The 27,533-nt window shown below is 46.1% G+C and overlaps 1 protein-coding gene across 5 annotated transcripts in view; it reads right to left on the bottom strand.

Moving 5' to 3' along the window:
* Positions 1–27,533, bottom strand: part of MTCL1 (microtubule crosslinking factor 1) — a 490,856-nt gene that overhangs the window by 302,928 nt on the left and 160,395 nt on the right. For all 5 annotated transcript variants that reach the window (XM_085607320.1, XM_085607319.1, XM_085607318.1 and 2 more), the window contains exon 3: positions 13,860–14,018. In XM_085607320.1, the coding sequence (XP_085463446.1) occupies positions 13,860–14,018 (159 nt within the window). The remainder of the gene's footprint in view (positions 1–13,859; positions 14,019–27,533) is intronic.

Below are 27,533 nucleotides of genomic sequence, written 5' to 3'. Positions count from 1 at the left end.
AATTTATCTTAAGCAACTAAGAACCATTGACAAAGCCAATAGTCCTAACTTGTTGTAGGTATGTTACTTGTTGTATCATATATCTGGATGCACTTACAAACAGCAAAAATACATGTTGTGCGACACACTATGGCAAGCACAAATCTTTAGCTTGTGTTTATAAGCCACGCCCTTAATTACATTGGCCACGCCCATTTGAGAGACCCCCAGTTTTTTCATCCCACTTAAAGCCCTGGTTATTAGTAATATTCCATCCATCTCTGTGATACCACTTGCTGTGATTTCAGCATGTTAGATCTCATGATGTCAACTCCAGTGATATCATCTGGTTAAAGGTCACTTGCGATGTCATTCAGGGTTTGGTGGTCAAACGGCATGTGATGTCACTTCCACTATGCCTGGCATTTGGGTCAACTGACGTCCACAGTAGTACTGCTGGGAGAAAAGCTTGATTTTCGGGTTCGAACGGATAGGTCTGCTGTGCATGTGTTGCACACCTAAGACGGGGCTTCGCTATCCAGGGGGCACGCGCATGGCGATTGTTTATGTAGCAAAATGCAACAGAGTCAACCTACTGCCTCAAGAACAGGCCCCGTACCTACAAGGCTGGACCATCAGCAAGCGTACTCTTACTTCAGGGGGAGCTTGTAATGCCCCGCAACAACAAGCCTTCTGTTCAAGGGTCCAGGCTCTTCCCTGCGCCGCTGTAACAACCATTCATTCGGGAACAGAAGTCTCGGGCTCCTGGTCCAACAATTCAGGACTCTGCATGAAGTAGGAACATGGTAACGTGAGCCCCGTCTTCCTGGCAGTGCATCTGTCTCCCTGGTGCACCTTTATTCTGTCCTGTAGCGATGGCGTTAGGCAAACACTGCAAGAGCACGGAGATTAAACACTGCATCAGCCTGTGTGATGTGATCACGGGACAGGTAATGGCCCCCTAATCTCAGGAGATCAGCTGCATTGTTTACGTATTTTGGCAGTGGGAGCACCGTCTTCACATCAGAGACAGTTAGAGAAAGGGAGAACGAGAGGAGAAAAGACAGAGAGAGAGACAGAAAGACAGTCGAGAGGATCGAAAACGAGAGTGAGGGGGAACAGACAAAGAGAAGGAAGAGTGACAGAAAAAAAAAACAAGCACACCACTGCCTTTCTCCGAGGCGAAGCAGAAATGCCTCGGAGAAACGCAGCGGCGGTTTCAGATTCGGGGGCGTGTTTTTCTTTTCTCTCCTCTTGCCATTGGCTGGAGGAGAGAAAAACGCGCCTAAAAAAGGGCGTGGCTAAAAAGTGGAAAGAAGAGCACGGAACACAACCCCGAATCTGAAAAAGACGGAGCCTATTTGGAGGGACGGCTCTCTCCTCCAATGGCTGGCCTCCGTTTAGGAAGCCAGCCAATGGAGGAGAAGCAAAAAGAGAGGCGGGCTAAATAGCCACTCTAAGAATCATTAAATCTCCGGACTTCCGGTTCTGCCTTCGGCAGACCGGATGGTCCCTCGACCTAAAAAAAGTGGTGTATTGCAATAGCATTTCTGTGCTCTTTGACTAAACAGATCGCAAACTCCCAAACCAGCTGCATAATTGAATTTGATTTGCTCATTTGCTTATTCTGTTCATAAACAAAACAGAAGAAAACAGCATGGATGGCATTTGATATGAAGCTTACAAGCCCAAAATCTCTTCTCTTTAAACCCCTCATCCCCCAGGTCAGCTTCGTAAAGATTTTGCTGTGCGATTCACTTCTGTAGTACTCCTGCATCCCTGGCCAACTCCTGGAATTGAGATGTACGCCGAGAGTACTCCAAGGTTAAATCACGGAAAAAATATTTGTGTTTTAGGATCCTTGTTTTCAAAAGAAAGCTTATTATTACTAGTTTTTCACATGTATCAATATAAAAATCTGGAATTATTTTCCTTCCGATATCTGTACAAATTTTTCCTACTGCATCATCAAAAGAGAATTTAAATGTTTTCTTTTCTGCAATACTTTTTTTAAGTACTACAGCACTTCTAGGGCCAGTTGTACAACTGTTTTTAGCAGTCGCAAACAGAGAATCAAGCTGTTTGCGACCGCTAAAGCGGCTTTTGCAATGAACTAACCCTATTTGGCGAGTCTGTAACTTAATACTGACTCGCAAAATAGGGTTTGCGAGTCGCTATTAGGAAGGGTTGTTGCAAGGGCGTCCCTTCCTAATAGCGAGTCGCAGTGGCATGTATGAATGTTTTGCGACTGGAATGTGGTCGCAAAACATTCATATTTTAACAACTCTGTGGAGGAGGGGGTAACCCATTCACAAATAGGAAGGGGTCTCCAAGGGATCCCTACCCCATTGTGAATGTGGGCGGCAACATTCTTTTTTTTAAAACAAACAGTGGTCCCACGGACCACTGCCTACTCTTAAAAAATGAAACAGAAACTTTGTTTTTCTTTTTTAAATTTATCCTGTTTTCCTTTAAGGAAAACGGGTTGCATTTGATTTTAAAAAAAATGTACTTTATTTAAAAAACAATCACAGACATGGTGGTCTGCTGACTGCAGCAGGCCACCATTCCTGGAATTACAGGCCATTCCCAAAGGGTTGCAAATCGAGACCTACCTAATGAATATTAATGAGGTAGGCATTTGCGACCCCATTGGGAATCGCTAAATATGTCTGAGACACATTTGTACATTTCATTATGCAACTCCCTAATTGTGTTACCTAAAATCGCAATTTGTAAGTCGCAAAATGAAATGGTCGTATATCTGGCCCTCAGTTCTCTTTCTTAACACTCCTATTTATTTCAACACTTCAGATTATCTATTATGATGTATCTCTTGAATTCTGCATCAAATATCGTTTTTATTGTGTATATATTTCATGTGAGTTACTCTGTATTATTTATCTTCTAGGTGCTTTCTGTGTCACTATTAGCAATTATCTCCCTTTCCTACTTCCATCTAATTTTTGTTAGTGTTTTACTTTAAATCTTGCTTATTTTACGAAATTATGTGCAAACGTCTAACAAGTACTTAGCTTGCTATTATTTCTTATGAAATCTGCGATGCAATTGGAGGACATTTTCCAATAAAAAAAATGTTTACACATTCTTACTGTAAAGTGCTCTTGCCAGCCCTTTGGGCCTGGTTCGCACTGTATAAAACTTCAAATATAAATAAGAGAATATAAAACCCTCCCTACTTACTTACAAACTGGATATGGAACAGGGGTAAAGTAAAGCAGAGTTACTTGTTACGCAGTATACTGCACCAGCATCTTCCATAGATGTTTCTACAGGAATAATGCAAAGCTCTCAGCTGCTGTGTGCGGCTGCCTGACAGAGAACAGGCCCCTCCTTCTTATCGGCTGTGCCCTGCCATTCATTTGCCTTCTGTAGAATCTTACCACTCACGGCTAGCCCTGCAGCTGCTCTCCTCTGCCTGTAATCCTCGCTTTATTCTGTACATTTGTCAACATGGCTGCCTTCTTCTCAGGAGCTTGGCCGAGCTAGGTTACAGGAGAGATAAAAGGACTCCCTGGCAGCTGCCAGACAGGAGCATGTTGTCACGCATGACAAGTAGAAAAGGAACCTACTTTGCATCCAAATTTGAATAATCTCAGGGAGGGGGGGGGATTGTTTTCACTACTAACTACTACTTTTGTTCTCTGAGGCCTTTTCCCAGTAACACCAGCACCTTCTCAGTTCCATGCACAACACTGATCTTAGCTTGCACCCCATGGACCTTTGCGGAGTAAGAGCTGTGTTTGCGGTGATGGCTAACAAAGCTGTAAGGAGGGTATTTATGGATTCATTTTTTCTAGCACAATATGCAAGTTGTTTTCCCTACTCACCAAGCTGGTTATTTAGGGAACAGTAAAGTGTTGAACCTGCGTCAAAGAGATAATTTATCTTCCTGCAATTTCTAGTATAAAAATTGCAGCATTCCTGAGTCGAGCCAGCATTCCAGAGAAGGCTATTCCTCCTACTTGCTTCTGTGTACTCTTAGAGTGGTGGTTAAGATAAGTAGGTTGGAGTAAGAAGCTGAAGCTAAGCAGAAGGATGCGACAAAATTAAAGTCTGTGGGGTCAACATGCCTTATGTACTAAGCAAAGGAACTTCAATTAAATTTGCTTAACACTAGTTGCTAGTAAAGAAATCCAAATGTTGACTTTTTGTAGCGGTGTTTTTCTTACATGGTCGCCCACATGAATTCCAATAATGGAGACCACACTTTCTTTGGAAGAGTAAAGGCCATTGCTTAATGGCTGCTTCCACTTCCAAGCTATCTTCCACGGGTTCACTTTGTGCTTCAGATTCAAACTGACATCTTTATATCTTTCTCACAAGCTCAACGTTCCTTGCCAGACACCCCTAAATCCGGTCTTGTTAGTGTATCAGCTCTCCTTCTCCACACACTTCAGATGTGTTCAAATAGCATACACTTTGTGCTGGTTAAAGCACCAGGCCCAGATGGGGTTCCTATTGATGTTTATAAAAGCAAAATAGCCTTATGGAGCCCCATTTTAACCAGAGTTTTTAACTTAGCAGTGACGGAGTCTATACCGCCGTCATGGGGTCAATCTGTGATAATCCCTATTTTTAAAAAAGGTATTAAAAGTGAGGCAAAAAATTATCGCCCTATTTCGCTCTTGGATTCCTCAATTAAAGTGATCAGCAGAATACTATTGGTGAGACTTGAAAACTGGGTTACCGAAAATGAGATCCACTCTCCAGTCCAATATGGTTTTAGGAAAGGGCTGGGAACCCTTGAGCAGTGTATTAACTTAGAACTTCTGATAGGTAAAGAGGGAAGACTAGACCTGTGCTTTGCAGATCTCAGCAGCAGTGCGTTTGACCTTGTTGACCACTCAATTTTATGGCCAACCTTGCTTAATCTAGGTGCCTACAAAGAAATAATTTTTTTCTTAGCAAGGTTGTATGAGAAACTTCCTAGCAAGGTGCGAAATGGTCAGCGGGGGGAGTGTACACCACACTTTGATGAGAAAAGAGGCATCCGCCAGGGCTGTGTTTTGGCACCGTTACTTTTTTCCCTATTTATAAATGAAGTTGACAAATCCCTCAGGTCGGTACAGGCAGACGCACCACAAATAGCTGGCAACCCCATACCCGTCTTACTTTACACAGACGATGCAGTGTTGCTCTCCAGCACCCATGTTGGCCCACAGCGATTAATGGATAATTTCAGCCTTTTTATTAAGAATAGGAAACTGTTTATTAACAAGACCAAAACGTTTGTAATGGCCTGCGGTCAGAAACCAAAGAAATGTAAAACTTTTTACATAGAGAATTCCCCTGTGGAATTGGTCAATAACTTCTGCTATCTGGGTGTAACTTACTCAGGAAAAGGGAAATGGCTGAATGAATTTGCTAATGTATGCTCCAAGATGGCCAAGAGTGCCCATGGAATCTTTAGATTTGCAGCCAAACTAGGCAACCGTCATATTAAGGGTATGGTTGACATATACAAGGCCAGATGTGTGGCCATGGCCCTTTACGGCGCAGGTGCTTGGGGCCATAATCATATACAGACACTACAGCTTGAAGAAAACTCTTTCCTAAAACACCCATTGTGTTTACCCTCATCAGCATCTACCGAAATTACACACTGTAAAGTAGGCATCAATTACCTATCAGATCTCATTGCCTTGCGGCCACTACTACTATGCAGATCCAATTGGACTAAAGAGGAGACCAAATTTACACAAACCATTATTAAAGACTGTCTACACTTGGATACAAGTTACAGCATCCCCTGGCTTAAATATATTAGGGACTGGTTTAGCAATTTATTCAATCTTCCAATCCAGAGCGACCCAGGCTGTGTGACAATTATATCTAAACAGGAGATTAAAAACACCTTTTTAGCCCATCAAAGGAGGTTCGCAGGATAGAGACTGGGAAGCAATCCACTTTCGTATTCTACCAACAGCTGGAGTTCAGAAGAGGTTTTCAAGATTACTTGACTGTAGTGACCAGGCCATCACATTGCTTTGTTCTGACCCGTTTGAGATTAGGCATAGTACACCACCTAGTTGCCTTTCCCACTACAAAAATGTGCCCGTCAACCATATGCCTCTGTGATGGAATATCCAAACATAGCACCAGCCATTTTTTGCTATTTTGTAAGTTCCATTCTTTAAGACGATTGTACCTGAAACCTACATTCTTAAAATTTAATATAAGGACAACCCATGCTGCTATGAACTTATTGGTTACCCTTAATGACCCTGGATTATGTTTTTACATGCTTCTTTTATTCTAAAATCAATTGCTGATAGGAAATCAATCATATTTGATGATTAATTGGAATGTTTTATGGTTCAGATATTTTATTTATAAACAAATTGTTGCTAGGAAATCAATCATATTTGATAATTAATTGGAATGTTTTATGCTTCGAATATGTTATTTATAAACATATTGCTGCTAGGAAATGTATTGTGCATTACAATCAACTGGACTGTCATACGCAATGGGTGTTTTTAACATGTGTGTTTTAAATTTTGTCTTTGCTTTTATGGTTGTTGCACAAACCAAATAAAGCTCTTAACTGGACTACATCCAGTTGGCTTATTTAATTTACTTTTAAGTCCCTAGTAACCTGGTACTATACGTATTTAAAATGCTAGTCATGTACTTCTAAGTTTTCCATGTTGTGGTAGTTAAAAACTCCTAAATTAATTTTTCACTACAGCAAGGCCTACCATTCCAAAGGATAACATTGGAGTTCCTCATTTCATTTAATAAGGTGTAACTTCTAATTGGGAACAGGAAGATGGATCGAGTTTGGTATCTAAAGATTTGTAAAGTCAGATTTTGAAAATGCCACTTTTAGAAAGTTGGCACTTTATTTTCCTAACCATTTGGTGCCGGCAGCCTGTAGCCTGGGTCACATGACTAGGTGTAGCTGGCAGGTGGTCTTTGTGTATTGCTCCCAGACTGTGAGGCAAAGGAAAGATAAGTATTGGCAGGATGAGCCACTCTGAGTTAACGAGGGGAGGAACAGTCACCTGACCACACTTGTACATCACAAAAGCCCTGCCTGTGCACCCTCACAAGGGGTTTAACACTAGTCCATTGTGATCCCAGACAAGCTGTGGCCAGGGCAGGGAGGAAGGGGATGCCTGGCACCTCAGGGGGTGGAAACCCCTAGAAGCTTCCTCTACAATTTGGGTGTGGGTGCCAGGTTTAAATATAGGATCTTTAGACCAAACTCTTCAGTATACTTCTGGGCCTGGGGACTCTGACAGGAAAAAGGAGTGCTGTGCGGGTGAAAGAACTGCAAATATGCTGGACTGTTGCTCTGAAGGACTGCTACCCTGCTGTGCTGGCCTGCTGCCCTCTTGCCTGGGTGAGAAATACTGGACATGCATCCGTTGAGCCCAGGACTCCAGAGTGACTCCAGTTGGTTGGCCTCCTGACTAGAGCCTCAGACAGAAGTCTCCAACAACATCGATTCCAGCACCTGGACTCTGCCATCTGAGTCCTACCCTTCCAAGTGGTGCCACCTCAGTCCTGCACCCCTGGATGTGGACCTAAATGTGCTCTGCCACTCAATCTGTGGACCCAGTAAAACCAACTCATCTCTTCTGTTGCATGGCGCAACCATGAGCAGAACCAACGCATCACCTCTGCTGCATGAACTTTCCCGGTGCAAGGACTGTGCATCACAGCCCAGAACCTCATCGTAAGCACCACTGCGCAACGCATCCTTAACACAGGACCTCGTATCACATGCCTCTCATCAAAGGCAGCCACAATGATGCAGGAGTTTACACTGCAAGCTCAACAGCTTCTTCAGAACCAGCCAGTGCACAATGCATCCTCAACACAGGACTTCGCATCTCAAGCCCTGCTCGTTGACAGCATCCTCGAAGAGGGTGCAGAACCTTGCATTGCAGCCTAACAGCTCCTTCAAACCGACGCTGTGTGACGCATCTCCAAACTTGATCGTGCACCACCTCGGCTGAGCGATGCATCCTCGACGTGAAACTCCGGAACTCTTCGCAACCAGGATTTAAGGTACTCTTGTTCAGCAAGCCTAACTGGGTCCCTGTTGCCGGCCCACGCTCCAGCGTGGTCGGCCTTTGTACCAGTGTAGCATGTCCAGATATCCACAGTTGTCGATTTGGGCTTTTTGGCACTATTTTCACTAAAATCTTTACATTTGCATGTCTCCGGTTCTACGGATTGGATTTTAGTCTTGCTTTATTTATTAAAATGTACTCTATTTTTTTAATTTGAGGTGCGATTTTCTTTATGCTGTGTTTTAACTTAATTATTGGTTGAAGTGCTGCATAAATACTTTACACATTTCCTCTAAATTAAGCCGGACTGCTCTGTGGCAAGCTGCTAGAGGGGTGAGCACAAGGTAATTTGCTTGTGCCTCACTCTGACAAGGATTGTGTTTGCTGCTTGAGTAAGGGTTGCACCTCCCTCAACTAGTAACCCAACTACTCACAACAGGCAATCCACAATGTTGTTTTTCTTCTGTCAGATTTTTACACTTTGTCAAATCATGCAGTATTAATAACACTGCTCAATTTAATTGGCCCAAATGTTTTCTGCAATTACGTTTGTGTTATAAGTGATTAAATTATCCTTTGATAACATTTCTAATTTTCGTAAAATGTCCTCTCTTTCCTTGCTTGTTAGCATACAGAGGTCAAGCTTAGTTCATTCTGCTGATGGGGACATCCGTTCGTGACTGAAATAATTTGGACAGACCCACTAAATTCATTTTGCATAGGAACAGGAGTCGTAGTACTGAACCCAATGATTTGCCACCTAAATTTACTGCAAAGGCTGATATGGAAGCACATTTAGGGACTTCGACACGCTAAGTAGTAAGTTTCAATCAAAATGTTCAAGATCTAGGCCTATGCATGCCTCTGCATTTCCACAACAAATATTTATGCCATACCAATAATCTCCTTATCTCTACAGGGACCATCCATTGTGAAGGAAAAGTCAGTTCTATTCACCCAGGCCTGCTTTTCGAACAATCACCAAGAACAGGCATTCAAGAATGTTTCATGCCTCATCTGGAGCTCTGAAACATACTGTGACATTTACCAGATGGCCAATTTAAAGATGCAGTGATACACAAGGCATCCCCACGTCTTCAACAACACTTCAAACACTGTGATAGCAACAGAGAAAATGTTTATACATAAAATAAACAATCCCTGTCAAATAGTTTCCCCTTTCACTGTTAGCAATGCACTACTTAATTCCTACACACAAAAAGGCACCCTAGGCTGGTGACACCTTACAGAGAAGCACACCCCAACCAATCTGATGGAAGTTTTACTACTTCTGGGCAGACCCTTCCCTATTTACATCACGTATGTACATATCTTCTGCAGCACTTGCAGTTCCCCCATTTTACTTGCGGGTTTTTTTGTATTTCGTCAAACCACACACACCCTCTTTCTTCCACCGCGAAGGTCTTCTCCACCCGCGCCTCGCCGTAGAGATGATGGTTGCAACTGCAACAGTTTTCACAAGAATGTAGTCACTGAAACCACTCAAATCCACTTTGATTCCCTTCTGTTTCAATATCCTCTTGCTCCTGAATTTCAGGAGACCACCACATGCAGGCCAACAAAACTTATGGAAATGACTGGTGGCTTTCTCCTTGTGGTACAGGTGATGTGTATAGTGGACCTCATGGCGAACTCTGGACCGGTGATGAGGGGCCCAGCCTCCCTGGGCTCACTGCATACCGCTAGAACAGAACGTTTTTATCTCCTGACAGATATGGTAGTTTAAATTCACTGGAGATGTATTTTAGTCCTCTCTAGGGTGCAATGAACCAGATGAGTCCATCTGAGAAAACGATCTTGTACAGAAACCACTCATAACCTGCAGTTTCTGGACGAAAAGCGATGGCCTTCAGTGAAACCTGTCATTTCCTATCAGAAGTTATCTCCAGTGACACCACTGCTAAGCCGCCTTGTCATGATCTCATTGATGAGCCTTGCGCGCCGCAGACATGTCTTCACTCATTATCACACAGAAAGTGAACGTCACCTGACCGCCCGCGCTAAGATTAATCCTGGATTTATACAAGGCGACTGACCGACATGGCTTCCAAGATTCTAGTAGCCGTACTCACACATCACCTCTCAACCCGGTCTGACATCAGCAGATGTGCACCTGAGACTGCATTACAGCACAACACATCAACTTGTTCTGATCTCAGAGAGAGGCCAAAGCTGCTACAAAGCACTTGCCAACCTCCATTTTGAACCATGCATGCACAATTCCCACCACAATGTCATAAATGAGCCGATTTCATGTTGCAAGCAGTAAATGCATACAAAAGTTCACTTTATCAAACAGACACGTGTATACTCTGAACAAATCAGGTTTATGTTTTTTTTAATCCCCTATTGCCCCTTACATCGAGCTAGATTTCGACTCTTCAGTGAGGCTTGGGTGACTTTTTGGCAATATAAAGGACGCAGTGTGGAATTCTGTTTCAACCACATGTAGGATTCTCACCAGGCCAAAAAACACAGAAGAGTGTTACAGAACTGGTTGAGCCCCATTTTGCCTGAGATACAACAATACACAGATTACTAGGGAATTTGCCATAGGCTAGAATGTTTTTTTAACTTCCTGTCCAGATTGTCGATGTGTAGGAAACCATTCTAAATCCACTTTGAGAGAGAAAGAGTGCACACTGAACTTTGCTAGAAACAAGATAGGTTGCTTTGGGTGATTGGGTTACATTTTTGAGGAATGCCCTTTTACCAGTATGAACACAAATTATTCCTCAAGGCAGCAACTCTTGACAATATGCCACAGAAATGCTTTACTGTGTTACTTGTACACACTTGATAATACATTTTGATGGCTCCTCACCTCTCCCAATTTTATGCTAAATGTAGGACAGGAGCATAACATTAGGGTGATTTTGTACGCATACTAAATTATTATAATAAAGAAATAAAAAAAAATCAGTAGGCAGGTATGTGTAGCAGGCAATATTCAAATTACTTTCTACTGTTACAAAGTCTGTGCATAGGGCCATATTCACAAAGCACTTTGCTCATTTAAGTTCAACTAATTTCATAGAAAAGGGTAAATCACAGTCCAGATTCAAAAAGTCAGAAGCTCGTGAAATATTACAGTCACAAAAGTTAATGTGGGACTTCAGAGGATCCATCACTATTGGTGGAATTTCTGCGATCGCACATTTAGGGCTTGGGCAGGTTTGTTAAACTTCATGACTTGGTTTCACCGAAAAAGTGAGCAAATAAGCACAAACTCTTACGTTTCTGAGTATACATGTGCCTCTTGCGGGTAGCTTCCCCATCATGGAAATGCACACAAATTTACCCGTCGTCAATGGTAGGATTAAGTGCATTTCCAGTGTGAAAACGAAGGAGGAAAGATTTCCATATTTAATGAGGTGGTAGTGGAAGAGGTTTCTACTTTGTGAAAAATGTTTTCCCTGTGGTGAAATCTTTTTTTTACAGGCGCTAATGCACGTCTGTGCTACAGATCCGCATGAGCACATTTACAACAGGATTCAATTTCACCTGCCTAATTGTTACACGTAGGAGTACGCATGAAAATCAATGGCTCTACTAGATAGCTTTGGGTATTCTTGGATCACCTTGGAAATCCCATAAACCTAAATACATTCCTTCTAGGGGAGAAATCATCCGTGGGCACATTTAGGATTTCATGGTGTCCTTTATGAACTGAGGCTGTGCCTGGATTGAGGGACAGGAATTCAATATCAAATGAAAAAACACCTGGACTGCTGCAAGCTGAAAACATAAGCCTGATATGTACTTTCATTTACCAGTGATTTGTTACCTAAAACACAGAGGCATGAGACTGAGCCTGAGGAAGCATGACTTATTGATCAGGGTTTTGGCAGCAGAAGACCTGGCTTCTCTTCAATAGGTGTGGAGAGCATTCCTTGTGGGAAATTAGTGCCCTGAGAGCCAAACTTTCCTATGATACTTTAGATAAGGGCTCTTCCATGGATGTCACTTAGGGGGTCACCAGGGGTCATAGCTGCGAACCCTGGGTTGCCCATTGCAACCCCTGGCATTGCTGGGATGTGCACAGTTTACTTTCTGCAGCTTCAACTGCGACCTGAGGCATTAACCTCTTAGCTCAGTAAAACAAAGAAAAACGAAATATAATACATGCATTTTAAACAAGATTTTGCTGATTTTCATTATTGCTAACACTAGGGAAATTAAGTGTTTTGAATAAAAACCCCACCTATCTGTTTTAATGAGTGATCATGCCTTACAAGTGAAGCCAATCAAAATGAATTAATGTTAAGGAATAATTTTGTTTGTAACACTGTTCACATTTAATATATGACTCGTATAAAGAAATACAGATAGACAAAACCAATATTGTGGCTTTCCAATATTTTTGTAGGTCTATAATGAAGTAGTACATTTTATGCTTGTGGTATAAACATTTTGTTGTTTAGTGTTTTTGTGGCACTACATTCTCCTCTTCCAAACAAAAATGTTCATGCAATAAAAGAGAGAAATGTGTAAGATCCCTATCATATCAGCACCCTATTTAAAATGCAGGTGGTATATACCATAGAAATGTATCTGTGCTAGTATCTGTCGTATTTTAATATAATTGTGCTCTTCAGGGGTCTTAACTAAAGCAATGTCATCCATTTGAATTCATCAGGAGTAAGGTTAAGTGGCATCACTTCCTTGGAGGATTCAGTGACAAAGATCATGTGATATCACTTCCTGTGATGTCATTGGGTCAAAGGGTGGTTATGTGCGCTCATTTCTCCAAATACTTTTTGTGAATTGCTTTTGTTTTACAGGTGGTTCTCAGCTCTCCTAACAAAGGATGCTATAAACCTAGTATTCCAACATGGCACAGTGCCCTGTTATCCATAGACATGTTTGGTGGAGTGATAAAGACACAAGCCTTTGAATTTGGAGTCAAAACATTCACAAGCCACCTCTCAGCTACCTGCCTACCCGACAAAAAGGGGCAACTTTACCAAAAACACCAATTGTTCAGAACTAGGCTGACTGGCAATGTTGGTGTCAGAGACGGAATGTTTCACTTAAAAAAACAGTATTAGTCTCAACTTGATGCCACTTTCCGCAAACAAAATTCAAGGTGGTCACCTGTGTCAACCAACATTATGTACATATGCATGCATGTGACCTGTTGTAGGGCAAGCCTAACTCATAAAATATGGATGGAGATTTTACAGAAGGCAGTATAGAAGGTTGGGGTAAAAAAATGTGTCTTCCACGATGGGGCAAGCAAGGTGACTTCCAAACGGTCAGCATCTAAGTCAAGCACTTTTCCCGTGGCTGGAAGCATTCATTTAAATTCACAAAATGGACGAATACACATGAAGCGTGAAGGTTGGATCACACCGGACATCGTGTGGAAAGGCGTTTTGTGTACAGACAGCATGCGGTCTTCATTTTTTGTATATACAATTGGCCAGCTAAAGTTTTAAAAACTGAAAACATAAAATGACTAATATGGACCCTAATTTGCAAGACAATATACATTTTCCCTCCAAATTTGCAGAGAAATGTGTGATCATTACCACCACGATGAGTAATAGACCATCAAACATCTATCATAATTCCCCCATTACACACACACAGGCCAGGTGCAAACATCAGAGACACTTATGGCCACATACTAAATTAACATTTTCTGTACCGTGCACCTTCACCTCAACAAAGTCCTCCGGCACTTCACAATGGTTTTAGTGTACACTAAAAAATAAATGTTATAGAAGAGAAAACCCCCATGGAGTCCTGGCAAGCGACGCGGCAAACTCAAAGCAGAAACTGAGCAGCACCTCAACAGCTTCTTACCTCTTTCACCTTTTCCAGCTCGTTTTGCAAGGCTTGCTTGGAGATCTCCACCTCGATAATCTGCTGCCGAAGCACCTCATTTTCATCTTCTGCCTTGGCTCGCTTCTCCTCCACGCTCTCCAGCTCGTGGTGGAGTCTGACAGACACATCTTTGGCGACCTGTTAAAGAGATCATACAGAATCATGGTGATTCAGGGATTTCAATCGCTGCACCGAGGACCTCAAATTTACAGTCGGATCTCGAAAACCAGTCTCGCTTCTGGTGTATCCAACTTTTCAAGTTTAGTGTAATACATGAATTGAACACTGCTTTATTCGGTACTAAACTGCTACTAATTAAATGAAACCATTGTTCAGGCGGCATTAAAATGGTGGAATTCAGCCGAGAATATACCGCATAATCCACATAATTAGCATTTTCCTGACACATTAATTAGGTACCATCCAACATAACCTCGTGACACAATTTCAGTAGGCCTGCCTATAACAGCACCACACAAGAAGCAAATCTCAGGCACACACCTCTAAACTTTGAGTACTTTGGAGCCTTTTAAAACAGGGCAATAGGAGCTTTTGATGTAGGTTCAGCATGCGAATTTGTATCTTCATAGGAAATCATCTTTTTTTGTAGATATTTATTCTTATGGATTTCTCCAAACAACTTGACCAGAAACTCGACAACTTAGCCAGACTATACACAAAAGACTATATTTGAATGGGCAAGCTAACTAACCAGGGTGCCTAAAGGAAAGGGGGAAGGCATGCTGGTGAGTGCAACAGCATGGCAGTGCCTAACAGCCAACCACCTTGAAAAAAATTAAGTTTACAGGCATCTGTAGCAACAATAGCTGGTGCACTCTCAGTGCACACACCACAGAGAGTCTAGGTGGAATTTAGATCTGCAAGCTTTTGAGGAAGCAGGACAGGAGGGGGTCAGTCTTCTGGTCCAGTGCAAAGTTCTGATGGGAGCGGAGGGTTTTGGAAGCAATCGATTTAACAAACAGTGAAGAGTTTCAGGCCCTACATGTGCTAGCTGCCCACTGAAATTATGTGGAGGACAAAATTATGGTGGACTAAATTATACGGCACAGTGGTAGCCTAGTGAATAATACTGCTGCAGAATGTTCCACATTATACACATACTTTGTACTTTAACACACATCAATGCTGTTTGGGCAAAAGTGTAACCTCGTTAGTACCAGGTGGGCACCTCTAAACAGCAGTCAAAGTGAAAAATGACCAGTTAACTTTTGCCAAGGCCATGCCTGCATACGGCATCAGGTAAGGCAATGTTTTCTTAGCATTTTAGCAATTGGTGATTCATTTCAGCTACAAACATTTTTGTTGAAATATTCAAATTATGCAGCAGATTGTGCATTGCAAGTGCAGCAAATCTGTATCTATGTGGCAGAATCTGCACGTTCTTGATATATAAGCTATAAGAAGGAATTAAGAGTTTTTTGGTCATGGTATTGCACACAAGCAATGGAGTGATGCAGCTTATAGTTGCACTTAAATAGGCCATGCGTGTCTGCGGCAGACCACAGGCTGGTGCACCCGCTAATAAAAGCGAAAGCATACCAGCCCCAGACAGAAGGTCGTGCTGAGACAGCACCAGTCAGGGTCTGCAGGAGCAGGACACGAGCGCCAGGGAGACGTGAACTGCACAGGTCGGTGCTGAAGGCTTAAAATAGAAGAAGCAGTCAACACCTGCACCGTTTCACAGACTTCTCCGACGCTGCATAGCGATATGTAGGTCACGCAGTAAATAATGCATTCCCACAGTCCCGCTCAAAATGGTACGGCTCCCAGGGGCAGCAGAACGGACTATTTTTGTTTCATACGTCACAAGGCACGTGGAGAAGCAGAGCATTCTAAGGTCGAGACGCACCCAGGTAAAGAGTGTGCGTGAAGGATGGGTATAGAGTGCAAACCCACCTACAAAGCTGCAGAGCGATGCGCGGGGGAGGAGTTACAAGAGGGATTGTCAAAGTGAGATACATAAAGGCCATATATAGAAGTACAGAGTAGATTTAGAAGTAGGGCACAGAACAGAAGGGCCCATGCTGGGAGTGCAGGCAGGACGTGGATGGCTGCAAGGAAAGACTCAGGTGACCTACATCCCTTCCCCTGGGTATGACGGGGATAGAGAAATGGAACAGGGCTTGCTGCGTTCCTGGAGTCCGTTCTTCTGCCCGTTGAAGAGGTAGACTACCACAAATTACTACTTGGCCCTAAATGCAGGCTAATGGATAAGGGTGGCTTGGTTTGATGGGTGACCTGCTTAAAAGAAAATGGGGACATTCCAGTTAGGGGTAGACTTTCATCTATGCATGCCTTTGTTGAGCCACAGGAGAGGAGGTTGTGGGGGTGGCTGGAGATCAGTAGAGAGTTTTGTAGCCAGACTACTCAAGAGTTTTAGCTGGAGACATCAGTGGTGAAGGTATTCCTTCCTGGGATGCCACTGGTCTGCTCACCAGAGGTCTCCGCTAAAGTCCTAGAGGCAACCTTCCTGAAATGACGGTCCCTAAAAGGCCCTCTTTTCAGTGACCACCGTCTAGTTCAGCGCATTGGAGAGCTTCCATCACTGGTGTGGCGCTCCATCTTTGGATACCAGGGTCTCATGGCATTGAACCATGGTTCAGCTTTCTACCAAGAGTAGTCTCTGTTTCACTCTATCGTTGAGGGAACTCTGCTAGTTTTCTACGTTAGACCTGCCAGTGAGGAGAAGACAGCTCAAGAGCTCCTCATCCTGTGGATGTGTGCAGGGCAGCAGGGACGTATACTGCATGTTCTGCTTCTGTCCAGACTCCTGACGGTTTGTGTGTGACATCTGGGTGTTTCAGACAAACGTATGCACACTACACTTCAACGCTGAGCAGGCAGCAAGTTCTGAATGATCGGACCAGGCACGCAGGATCACTGCGGCACAGGATTTCCGGCTTCATGAGTAGATGGAGACTACAGATTGTGGACATTTGTAGAGGTGCTACATGAACTTATGTCTTGAACTGTGTCCTTCATTACTGAACCCATGTTTGTGGTTCAGGGTTTCTGGCTTGAGTGCCTCTGGACAGAAAATGTCATGACAACTCACACATAGATGATAGTGATGTTAGTGTTCATGGTGCTGACTCTGGACCTTTGAAAAGGGCTTGAAAAACAGATGAGGCTGCAATACTACGACTGCTAAGTTCTAATCTAATTGCTTCAATTACAGTTCTACTTTCCCACCCGCCCGTCCAATTCTGGCCTTAGCTTGCCTGTGGTCTGGGATATGGCCAACCAGATATTTTGGTACAGTGCTCTTTTATAGGATTTCCAAGGAGGGTGGGCAGAAAGAAGTATTTAAAAAATATTTTAAAAAATAGGTGGCGTGCGCCAAAGCCCTGGAGAGGATCGTGCAGGCGGACCCATCAGCACCGGGGAATCGAAGTACACCTCCCCCACACCCAGGGGCAGCTACCCGTCTGATAGCCATGTCAGGCTCAAGGGGCCCAAAAACCACCCAGAGTAATAAATTGGACAAATACACCTGTCCCAGGTCGGCCATGGCCACGCAGCAACCACCTAAAGCGGGAGAGGACCCAGACGCAGGAACCCCGGAACACACATTAAAGGATGTGCTGGATGCCATCGGAGGGATCCGATCATCACTGGAGCAGAGAATGGACGCGATCTCCTCGGAAGTCATGCTAATCAGGGCAGATTTGGCCACGAATAGGGAGAAAGTCCAGCAATTGGAGATCACTACGGCAAGCCTTGTAGACGATACCAACCAGCATCAGATAGAGCTACGTGAACTCCAAGCATTTCGTAAATTTGCAGAAGGAAAGCTGGACGATTACGAAGGCCGCACTAGGCGCAATAACGTGTGCATCCTTGGTGTTCCAGAACGGGCGGAGGGACAAGCAACAGACCTCTTCGTGGAAAGCCTGATTACCAAGTACCTCTAACCCAAAGGCCTGTCTAACATCTTCGTCGTTGAGAGAGCCCATCGGGTGCCAGGGGGACGACCGAAGCCGGGCCCCCCCCCGCCCCATACTGGCCAGACTCCTGAACTATAGGGAGAGAGACCTAATATTGCAAACAGCCAGAGTAGCACCTCCAATACGACTGGAAAACTCGGAAATCAGCTTCTTTCCGGACTTCACCCAAGTAGGTCAAAAACAGCGTAGATCATTCCTGGGGGGTCAAAAACGTCTGAGAGACAAAAGGCCTCAAGTACGCCATGTTGTTCCCGGCGCGGCTCAGGGTGGAGGCCGGGGGAAAGACCAGGTTCTTTGAGACTCCGGAGGATCCGCCGAGTGGCTGGACGGATGGAGAAACCCAGTGGAACACGGCTCCCAACGAGAATAGGAAGCACCGCGATTCTACCAACTGACTTTGGGGTTTTCTGGATGCCGGCTGAGCCCCCTATTTAGGTTATCTCTCAGATAGGTTGTACATGAGATATGGGACTTACTGTACTACTAGTTAGCCGACTGTCACCGGGTGTTTCTTTTACAATCATTACTGGGAGGGAGGGGAGAGTTAGAGGAGAGTATACCCCCAATTTTCTTCATTTAGTCTAACTTAACGGGCGACAGGCACTCTGCATAGTTGTAATCATGGGCAGTTCTGGGCCCAGAGTGCAGGGGAGCAGGGAGGGGGGAATTTGGGAGGGGTTTAAGTTTAGTTTTATGTTTTTTAGGAATCGTCAAGGCCTCATGATCCGGCGATGCAGACACATAGGTGATACGTGAATGTCAATTAATATGCAATTGGATAAAGGGTTCAAATTGATGAGCTGGAATGTTAATGGGATGGGGGACAAAGTTAAGAGGACTGTGGTGCTACAGTATATTAAGAGACATTCCCCTGACGTGATACTCCTACAGGAGACGCATCTGGTGGGGAATTCCTGCAAAGCTCTCAACAGGTGGGGATACAGTTTGGTAGCACACTCTGGCTTTACCTCGGGATCAAGAGGAACAGGAATATTACTGAGGAACTCCTTTCCACCAACAGTTAAATCTATATGGGTGGATGCCGGGGGGCGATGTGTGAGCATTTCCGGCCAATGGGAAGGGAAAGTACTGACTCATGTCGGTTTATGTACCGCCAGCCCTCCAGGACTTAGCCTTTAACGACCTGGGATCCGTCCTGATGACAATCCCAGAGGGACTCTTAATAGTGGGAGGGGAACTGAACGCAGTAGTTGATGGTGCATGCAACAGAAGCCCGCCAAGACAATTCGCCCATCAAACAGTTGGTTACCAAATTTTCTGGGGGCTTTGGGGTTGCAGGATACATGGCGCTCATTACACCCAGGCACCTCCCATTACACCCAGGCACCTCCCAATACACCTTCTACTCGGGTGCCCACAACACCCAATCCAGAATAGACTACATATTAATCCCTCCTGACCAATTGCAATACGTAAGAGAGGTCAGGCACATGGCGAGAGGTATATCTGATCATTCCCTGTTGTGGATGCATCTAGTGGTGGGCCATCACAGAGTGGGAAGGGTGGCCCCTGTCAACCCCTGGTATCTTCGCAACCCGGTAGTCCACAAAGCAGTTCATGCCACCATCAAACACTACTTCCTAGAAAATGAGGGATCGGTGCGCTCACATCAAATACTATGGGAAGCCTTTAAGACGGTGTTCAGGGGCCAAGCCCTCTCCCAAATAGCGGGGTGAGGAAAGAAAAGGTCAAGGAGGAGGAAGCGCTAGAGATGGATATCCTCCGTCTAGAAAAGGAGATGGCGGAGCGACCTAACCCATATACCCTACACGCTTTACTGTTAAAACAAGATAACTATAAGGCCCTCGTGACAGATAGGGCCAAAGAACTGGGAAGGGAGACGCTGGGTAGAATCTATGATCAAGGGGATAAAGCTGGGAAGTTAATCGCATGGCTAGACAAACAAAAACTAGCAAATGGATTAGTACCGGAACGAATCTATAAAGACGCTCACAAAATCACAGACCCCCAGGACATCGCAAACACATTTGCCCACCACTTCCAGCAGGTCTATGCCTCCCAGAACCCCTACACGACACAAGAATCTATCGACCTTCTCAGCGACTTAACACTGCCCAAACTTTCGGGGTCGGAGCTTGAGTATCTGGAGGGGGCTCTCACACCAGATGAGGTGGCACTGGCAATCGGAGGACTTAACTCGGGGAAGGCATCGGGACCCAACGGCCTACCGATAGAACATTATAAACTAGGGACGAACATTCTTGCCCCCCACATTTGTAATCTGTTCAAGGAGAGTCAGGAGATTGGGGAGCTACCTCAGGATCAAAGAATCGCAACCTTTGTGATGATCCACAAAGAAGGTAAAAGCCGGACAGATTGCTCCTCCTATAGACCGATCTCCTTATTGAACGCCGAGCCAAAAATCCTAGCCAAACTACTCGCTAATCGACTAATTAAGGTCATCAATAACCTTGTACATCCGGATCAATCCGGTTTCATGCCTCAGCGGAACACAGCGCTAAACCTGCGCAGAATACACGGAGTGGTGGGGAGGGCGAAAACAATACAGAAGAAGGCAGTCTTGGTATCCCTGAACGCCTCAATGGCGTTCGACAGGCTTGAATGGCAATACCTATTTGCAGTTCTTGAGAAAATGGGTTTTGGGCCCCAATTCACTCGATGGGTGCGACTCCTCTACTCAAAGCCATTAGCTCAGATAGTGTTAAACAATAAAAAATCTGAAGTATTTGAGCTGGGTAGGGGTACAAGGCAGGGGTGCCCACTCTCCCCCCTCCTATTCGCCTTAGCTTTGGAACCTCTGGCATCTTGGATAAGGAAGGATCCAGTGATCCGTGGTCTTAGGTGGACTGAATCTTGGGAGGAACGCATCTCACTGTATGCGGATGACATTTTGTTGTTTCTAGCCTCCCCGAAGGCCTCGCTAACAGCAGTGCTTGATATCTTGGCCATCTTTGGCAGATACTCGGGGTATACCATAAACTGGCTCAAATCAGTATTGTATGTCCTCAGGGGATCCTTCACAGGCCTCCCTGGGGAATGCCTGATACAGGTCACCACACAGGGCTTCAAATACCTCGGTATTTACATAACCACTAACTCTGCAGACAGATTCGCTCAAAACCTGCTCCCTCCCCTGCAGAGACTGAAGAGAGACTCCGAGCGCTGGATGAAACTCCCGCTTTCGCTGCTGGGCAGAGCCTCCCTGTTCAAGATGATGTCCCTGCCCCTGTTCCTCTACGTCCTACAAAACTCGCTAGACCTAGTTCCCACTAGCTATTTCAAAGAGATTGAGACCCTACAACGCCGCCTCCTCTGGAATGGGAAACCGCGTATAGCATTGCCCAAATTGAACCTCTCCTGGTATGACAGAGGGATCGCCCTCCCTGATCTTAAAAAATACTATTGGGCAGCACATTGGACAGCCATTAACCATGGCACCTATAGACAAGCAGGCGACCCGGGCTACGCGATGGATCGATGGCTACTGCCTGGCGGGAACTACAACCGAGCGCTCTATTCGAACGCCAGGAGACGCCAACTGACCGGACCAACCAATCGGTGCAGGTCTGGAGGACAGCCACCAGAAGCATGGAATGGGGAATGAATATGCTACTTACCAGTATGCATCTGTTGTTGGCATGTAGGGCTGCTGACATTCATATCTGTGCATAGATCGCCGCCTAGTGTTGGGTCCGGATGTTTGCACGTTGTTGTCCTGGAAGAGTCTTCGAAGTATCCTGAGATAGGTGACTCCTCCCCTGGACCACAGTGCGCATGGGCATCCTCTCCATCCTCAGATTGTTTTTCGCCATTGTGGCAGTGTAGATACAGAAAGTGATGACCATGCTATACAGTAATTCTGAGAGCTGCAGCTGCCACAGGCGCCGGGGAGGAGGGTGGGCGATATGAATGTCAGCAGCCCTACATGCCAAGAACAGATGCATACTGGTAAGTAGCATATTCAGTTCGAGGCATGTGGGCTGCTGAATTCATATCTGTGCATAGAATACATAGCAGTACCTCCTATTAGCGGCGGCCACCCGTGCCAGCTGCAGCGGTCTGAAAAAGAGTTTTGAGAACAGCCTGTCCTACAGCTGCCTGCTGTTTTGAGTGTACATCTACACAATAGTGTTTGGTAAATGTATGTATAGTGGACCATGTGGCTGCTCTACATATATCCTGTAAAGGAATGTTTCCCAGGAAAGCCATGGACGCCCCTAACTTACGTGTTGAGTGGGCTCGTGGGGGAATCGTTAATGTGCGTTTAGCCTTTTGATAGCAAATTTGAATACATTTAACGATCCATCTGGCTATACCTGCTTTGGAGATGGCGTTGCCTTTGTGTTGTGGAGAAAAGGCAACGAAAAGTTGTTTTGTGTGCCTAAAGTCTTTAGTTCTGTCGATATAGTACATGAGGGCTCTTTTGACATCTAGTGTATGGAGCATTCTTTCAGCGACATTTTGTGGGTTCTGAAAGAAAACGGGCAGTTCGATAGTTTGATTCATGTGGAACTGCGATATTACTTTAGGCATGAATTTGGGGTTAGTACGTAGTACGACCCTGTTGGTATGAACGGCTATTGAATGGTTAGTGCCTGGAGTTCACTAACTCTTCTTAACGAAGTGATTGCCACTAGGAAAGCTACTTTCCAGGTGAGGAATTGAATCTCACATGAGTGGAGAGGTTCGAAGGGTGGACCCATCAGTCGTGTGAGGACCAAGTTGAGGTTCCACACCGGTGCTGGTGGGTGTCTTGGGGGAATTACCCGTTTAAGTCCCTCCAAGAAAGCTTTGATGGCAGGCACTCGGAATAAGGAGAGGTGCTGCCTGTTCTGGAGATAGGCTGCTATTGCGGTCAAATGGATACGTATTGAGGTGTATGCCAGATTGCATCGGTATAGGTGTAAGAGGTAACAGATTATGTTTTGAGTGGATGCGTCTAGCGGGTTAATGTCATTGTTGTTGCAATAAATGACAAACCTCTTCCATTTAGCTGCATAGCAGGCTCTGGTAGTGGGTCTCCTGGCCTCCTTAATGATCTCCATACAGTCAGGTGGCAGGTTTAGGTAGCCAAACTCTAAGACTTCAGGAGCAAGATTGCCAGGTTCAGCTGTTGCGGATCTGGGTGCTGAATTTCGCCATTGTTCTGCGTTAAGAGTGCAGGTTTGATCCGCAGCCTTTGATGCGGCACCACGGAAAGTTCTAGAAAGGTGGTGCACCATGGCTGGCGCGCCCATGTGGGAGCAACTAGGATGAGTGTCAGTGAGTGCTGTCGCAGTTTGCGTGCCACCAGCGGTATTAACGGTGCTGGGGGAAAAGCATACGCAAATCTGCCGGACCAGTTCATCCATATCGCATTGCCCTGCGACTGTGGATGTGGGAACCTGGCGGCAAAGCTTTGGCATTTTGCGTTTTCATTTGTGGCGAATAGGTCTATCTCTGGATGACCCCACTGTTGGAAGTACGGTTGGAGTACTGACGGATGTAGCTCCCAATCGTGCATCTGGTGGCTGTGTCTGCTGAGCAGATCCGCCATCTGGTTGTCCTTGCCGGGGAGGTGTTCCGCCATGAGGAATATGTTCCTCTGAATGGCCCACTTCCACATGCTCTGAGCCAGATGAGACAACTGTGGAGAGTGTTCCTCCCTGCTTCTATATGTAGTACATGGCAGTCATGTTGTCCGTCCGGATCAACACGACTTTGTTGCACAAGTGTACTTTGAATGCCTTCATTGCCAGGAAGATTGCCATCAGTTCCAGAAGGTTGATGTGCATCTTCTTTTGTTGTATTGTCCATAGTCCCTGCACTGTGTAATTGAGTACATGAGCTCCCCATCCCTGGAGAGATGCGTCCGCCGTCAGTATTATTTGTGGAACAGGCTCTTGAAACGGTCGGCCCTTGCAAAGGTTTTGTGGGTTCCACCAATGCAGAGAGTTGTATGCCCGACCGCTCACCAACACTAGGTCTTTTAATTGCCCGTGAGCCTGATTCCATTGACGTGCCAAGCACTCCTGAAGCGGGCGCATATGTAGTCTCGCGTGTGGGACTATGAAAATGCAGGAGGCCATCATGCCTATCAACTGCATGAACACTCGCGCAGGAAGGGAGTGTTGAGGTTTGAACTTTGAGATCAGCATTTGCATGCTGTTGATCCTCACTAAATTTGGCTGAGCTGTGGCTGCCAGAGTGTCTATGGTCGCAACCATGTACTGCTGTACGTGTGCGGGTTGGAGATGTGATTTTGGGTAATTTAGTGAGAATCCCAGACTGTGAAGGAGGTGGATGGTGATTGACATGTGGCTGGCACGTTGCTGGGCCGACTTTGCCTCAACAAGCCAGTCGTCCAGGTAAGGGTAAACGTGAATGTGTTGTCTCCGTAGATGTGCAGCCACTGTAGCCAGCACTTGGTGAAAACTCTGGGTGCTGTAGTGACACCGAAGGGGGGGGACTTTGAATTGGTAGTGCTGTCCCTGAATAGTGAACCTGAGATATTTTCTGTGTGACGGGTGTATGGGTATGTGGAAGTACGCATCTTTGAGGTCTAGTGTGGCTAGGAAGTCTCCCTGGCTGAGGAGCGGGAGAACCTGTTGTAGGGTGAGCATGTGGAAATGCTCTGAGAGAATGTAGTGGTTGAGGGGTCTCAGGTCTAGTATAGGTCTGAGCGACCCGTCCTTTTTCGGGATTAGAAAGTACAGAGAGTACACTCCTGTCCCCTGCTGGTTGACGGGCACGACCTCTATTGCACCTTTTTGCAGCATACTGAGCACTTCCTGCTGCAATAATGCTAAGTGCTCTGCGGACATGGGACGGTGCTTTGGCGGTATTGTGGGTGGAGTGGAGGTTAATTCGAGACAGTAACCGTGCTGGATAATATCCCTGACCCACCTGTCCGTGGTGATGGTATTCCACGTGGACAGGAACCGCTGGAGTCTCCCCCCGACAGGTGTTATGTGGTCGGGGGGAAGGGAGAGGGCGTCACTGTTTGTTCTTGGGTGAGGACCTGGTGTTGCCGTAACCGCGTCCTCTGCCCTTGGTGCTGGAGCCACGATATCCACCTCTGTTGTTTTTATCGTAGGTACTCTGTGTGCCCCCTTTATTGTATGTCTGCTGTGACCCCTGTCCTCTAGCTGCTCCCCTATTTCCGGGGCGACGAAAGGAGCCACTACGAAATGTCTGAGTTTGTAGAGCCCCCATTGACTTCGCAGTGTCAGTGTCCTTTTTTATCTTTTCTAAAGTGGTGTCAACTTCCGGTCCGAATAAGTAGTCGGGGTTGACAGGCTGGTTTAGGATGTTGTTTTGGATCTCAGGTTTGAATCCGGAGATTCTTAGCCAAGCGTGTCGGCGTAACATGACGCTGGTGTTTATTGCCCTCGCAGCTGTGTCGGCAGCATCTAGTGCGCACTTAATGGATGCGTTTGTAAGGAGTTGTCCTTCTCTGATGAGGAGCTCCGCTGCCTCTTTGTACTCGTCTGGCAGATGTTGGAGTAGTGACTCTAGTGTGTCGTAGTGTGAACGATCGTAGCGAGCTAGGAGGGCCTGTGTATTGGCAATGCGCCAAATGTTTGCTGCTTGAGCTGCAATCCTCTTGCCCGAGGTCTCCAGCACCTTGGATTCTTTGTCTGGGGGAGGAGCGTCACCAGTCGTTTGTGAGTGCGGTCGTTTGCGAGCGTTAGCAACCACCATGGAGTCTAGAGGTGACTGCCCTCTAATGTACATAGGGTCCCCGGGCGCAGGTTTGTATTTCTTCTCAATCCTGGGGTTCAGCACCCGTGCCCTGGTTGTTTCCTTGAAAATTTCCTTTGCTGGCTTGAGAACACCTTTCAACATGGGCAGAGTCTTGACCGTCCTCTCAGAGGAGGCGAAAGTGTCCACCAAGAAGTCTTCCTCAACTGTGTCAGAGTGGAGTTGCACACCATGATTGGCTGCAGCACGTTCTATGAGGGCATTGAAGGCAGCAGTGTCCTCTGTGGGAGATGTTTTTGCACCGTAAAGCTGCGCGTCCTGGGTATCTGTTGTGGCACCCGGGTCTGCAGGGTCATCCCAAGCTTGATCCGGGTCCTGCTGCTCCTCAGGATCTATATCCCTAGGGTAGGTTGTCTCATCACCCATGTAGTCCTCCATTGCGTCCGTGTCGGAGGGCGTTGGCGAAAAGGACTGGGGATCCATATAGGAGGTATGCAGGCGTTCGTATAGAACCGGTTCCGATTCTGCTGGCAGTTTCTGTTTTAGAGGGATTCTGTAAGAGTCCAAGGCCTGCTCTGGTGTGCCCTTCCGTTTTCGGAGCACGAGTCTGCCGGTGTCGGCGTCGATGAATTGGGACGGTGAAGGCCCAGTAGGAGAGTGTCCAGCAGATGGGGACCTTGTCTGGCGGACACGTGTTCGGATTTGGAACATCTTTGGCGCCGTGGACGGTGGCAAACCAAAAGTAATGTTGGTTGGTGCCGAAGGTGCCTTTGGAGCCTTTTTCGGGTCAGGGCCCGATGTGGACTGGAGGGCTGCCTGTTCCCGGATGCGTTGCAAGGACGCCGCAACTTGTCGCACCGAAAACGCCGAAGGTTCTTTGGTGCGGAGTGGTTCTGCAGAGGATTGCTTCGGAGCCACAGGGTCAGCGATTCGAGGAGAGGCAGTAGCGGTCGACGGAGTCGATGACCTGACCTTAGTCGCTGCCTTTGAAGTGGACTCCGATGGAGCGGCCATTTTAACTTTTGTGGTCGGGGCCGATTGCTTCGGTGCCGGCGGCCGAGGCGCTTTTGAGGGACCGATGGCCTTCTTTTTCGGGTCGGTACCGACATCCGCAGCAGCGAGTTCGGCGCCGAAATCCCTTTTAGTGCGTTCGGAGCCGATGGTTTGGGCTGGCGTCGAAGGAGTGGAGGTCGTCGAGGGCTTCGAGCCGACCACTGCTAGTTTCACTTTCGGTTTCTGTGGAACCGGTGCGATGATTGGTTTCGGTTTCGTTGAAGGGAAACCAGTCTTTTTTGGTAATATTGGCTCTTGCTGGATGTTCGAGGCCGGGCCCGAAGGCGGGGCCGATGAACTGCGGGATTGATCTCGGGTAAGGCCCGGAGGCGATCCCTCGACCGGAGCCGTAGAAGGACGCACTTTCATAGCCTCCGTTTCGACGGGTAGGCCCTGCTCTTCACCAGAGATATCTTCTTCGGCCCCAAAGGCCTCATCGTAGTCTCCTACCTCATCGTCGGCTTCTTCCCTGTGAAAAAGCACTTCATCGGCGTCTTCCGATCGGGAATCGTGTTCGGAAGCGGGGCTGTAGTTCGTGTCTTCCACGCTTTCAACATCTTCGTCCTCGGTGCTGAAGATGTTTGCCGGGGCCGGTGCCAATTGCTGCGCTTCTAATTCGCTGCCCGTCGATTCCAGAGAGTCTTCTTGGATCGGAATCGGGCACAGGCCATACATTTCGATTCGTCGTGATCCGGCGAGAGGCATTTGTTGCACACCGGGTGGACGTCGATATGTGGATATTTGGCGTGGCAAACAGGACACCGTTTGAATGGGGTCCTCTATTCCATCGTCGATGTAATGTCGATGATCGGATCCGAAAAACTCGAAGAAGTTTGCTAAACTAAGCAAGAAAGCTGTTGATACCGAGCGTAACAGTACCGACGAAAACTAAAGGCCTTTTGGCCTTAAACTAATTTTTCCTAACTTGAGCTAAGATAAGCACATC

The sequence above is a fragment of the Triturus cristatus genome, chromosome 5_2, assembly GCF_964204655.1.
Source record: "Triturus cristatus chromosome 5_2, aTriCri1.1, whole genome shotgun sequence".
In the NCBI taxonomy this organism is placed as follows: Eukaryota; Metazoa; Chordata; class Amphibia; order Caudata; family Salamandridae; genus Triturus; species Triturus cristatus.
Note: the sequence above shows the minus strand (reverse complement) of the source record. Positions and strands in the feature narration are given on the sequence as shown.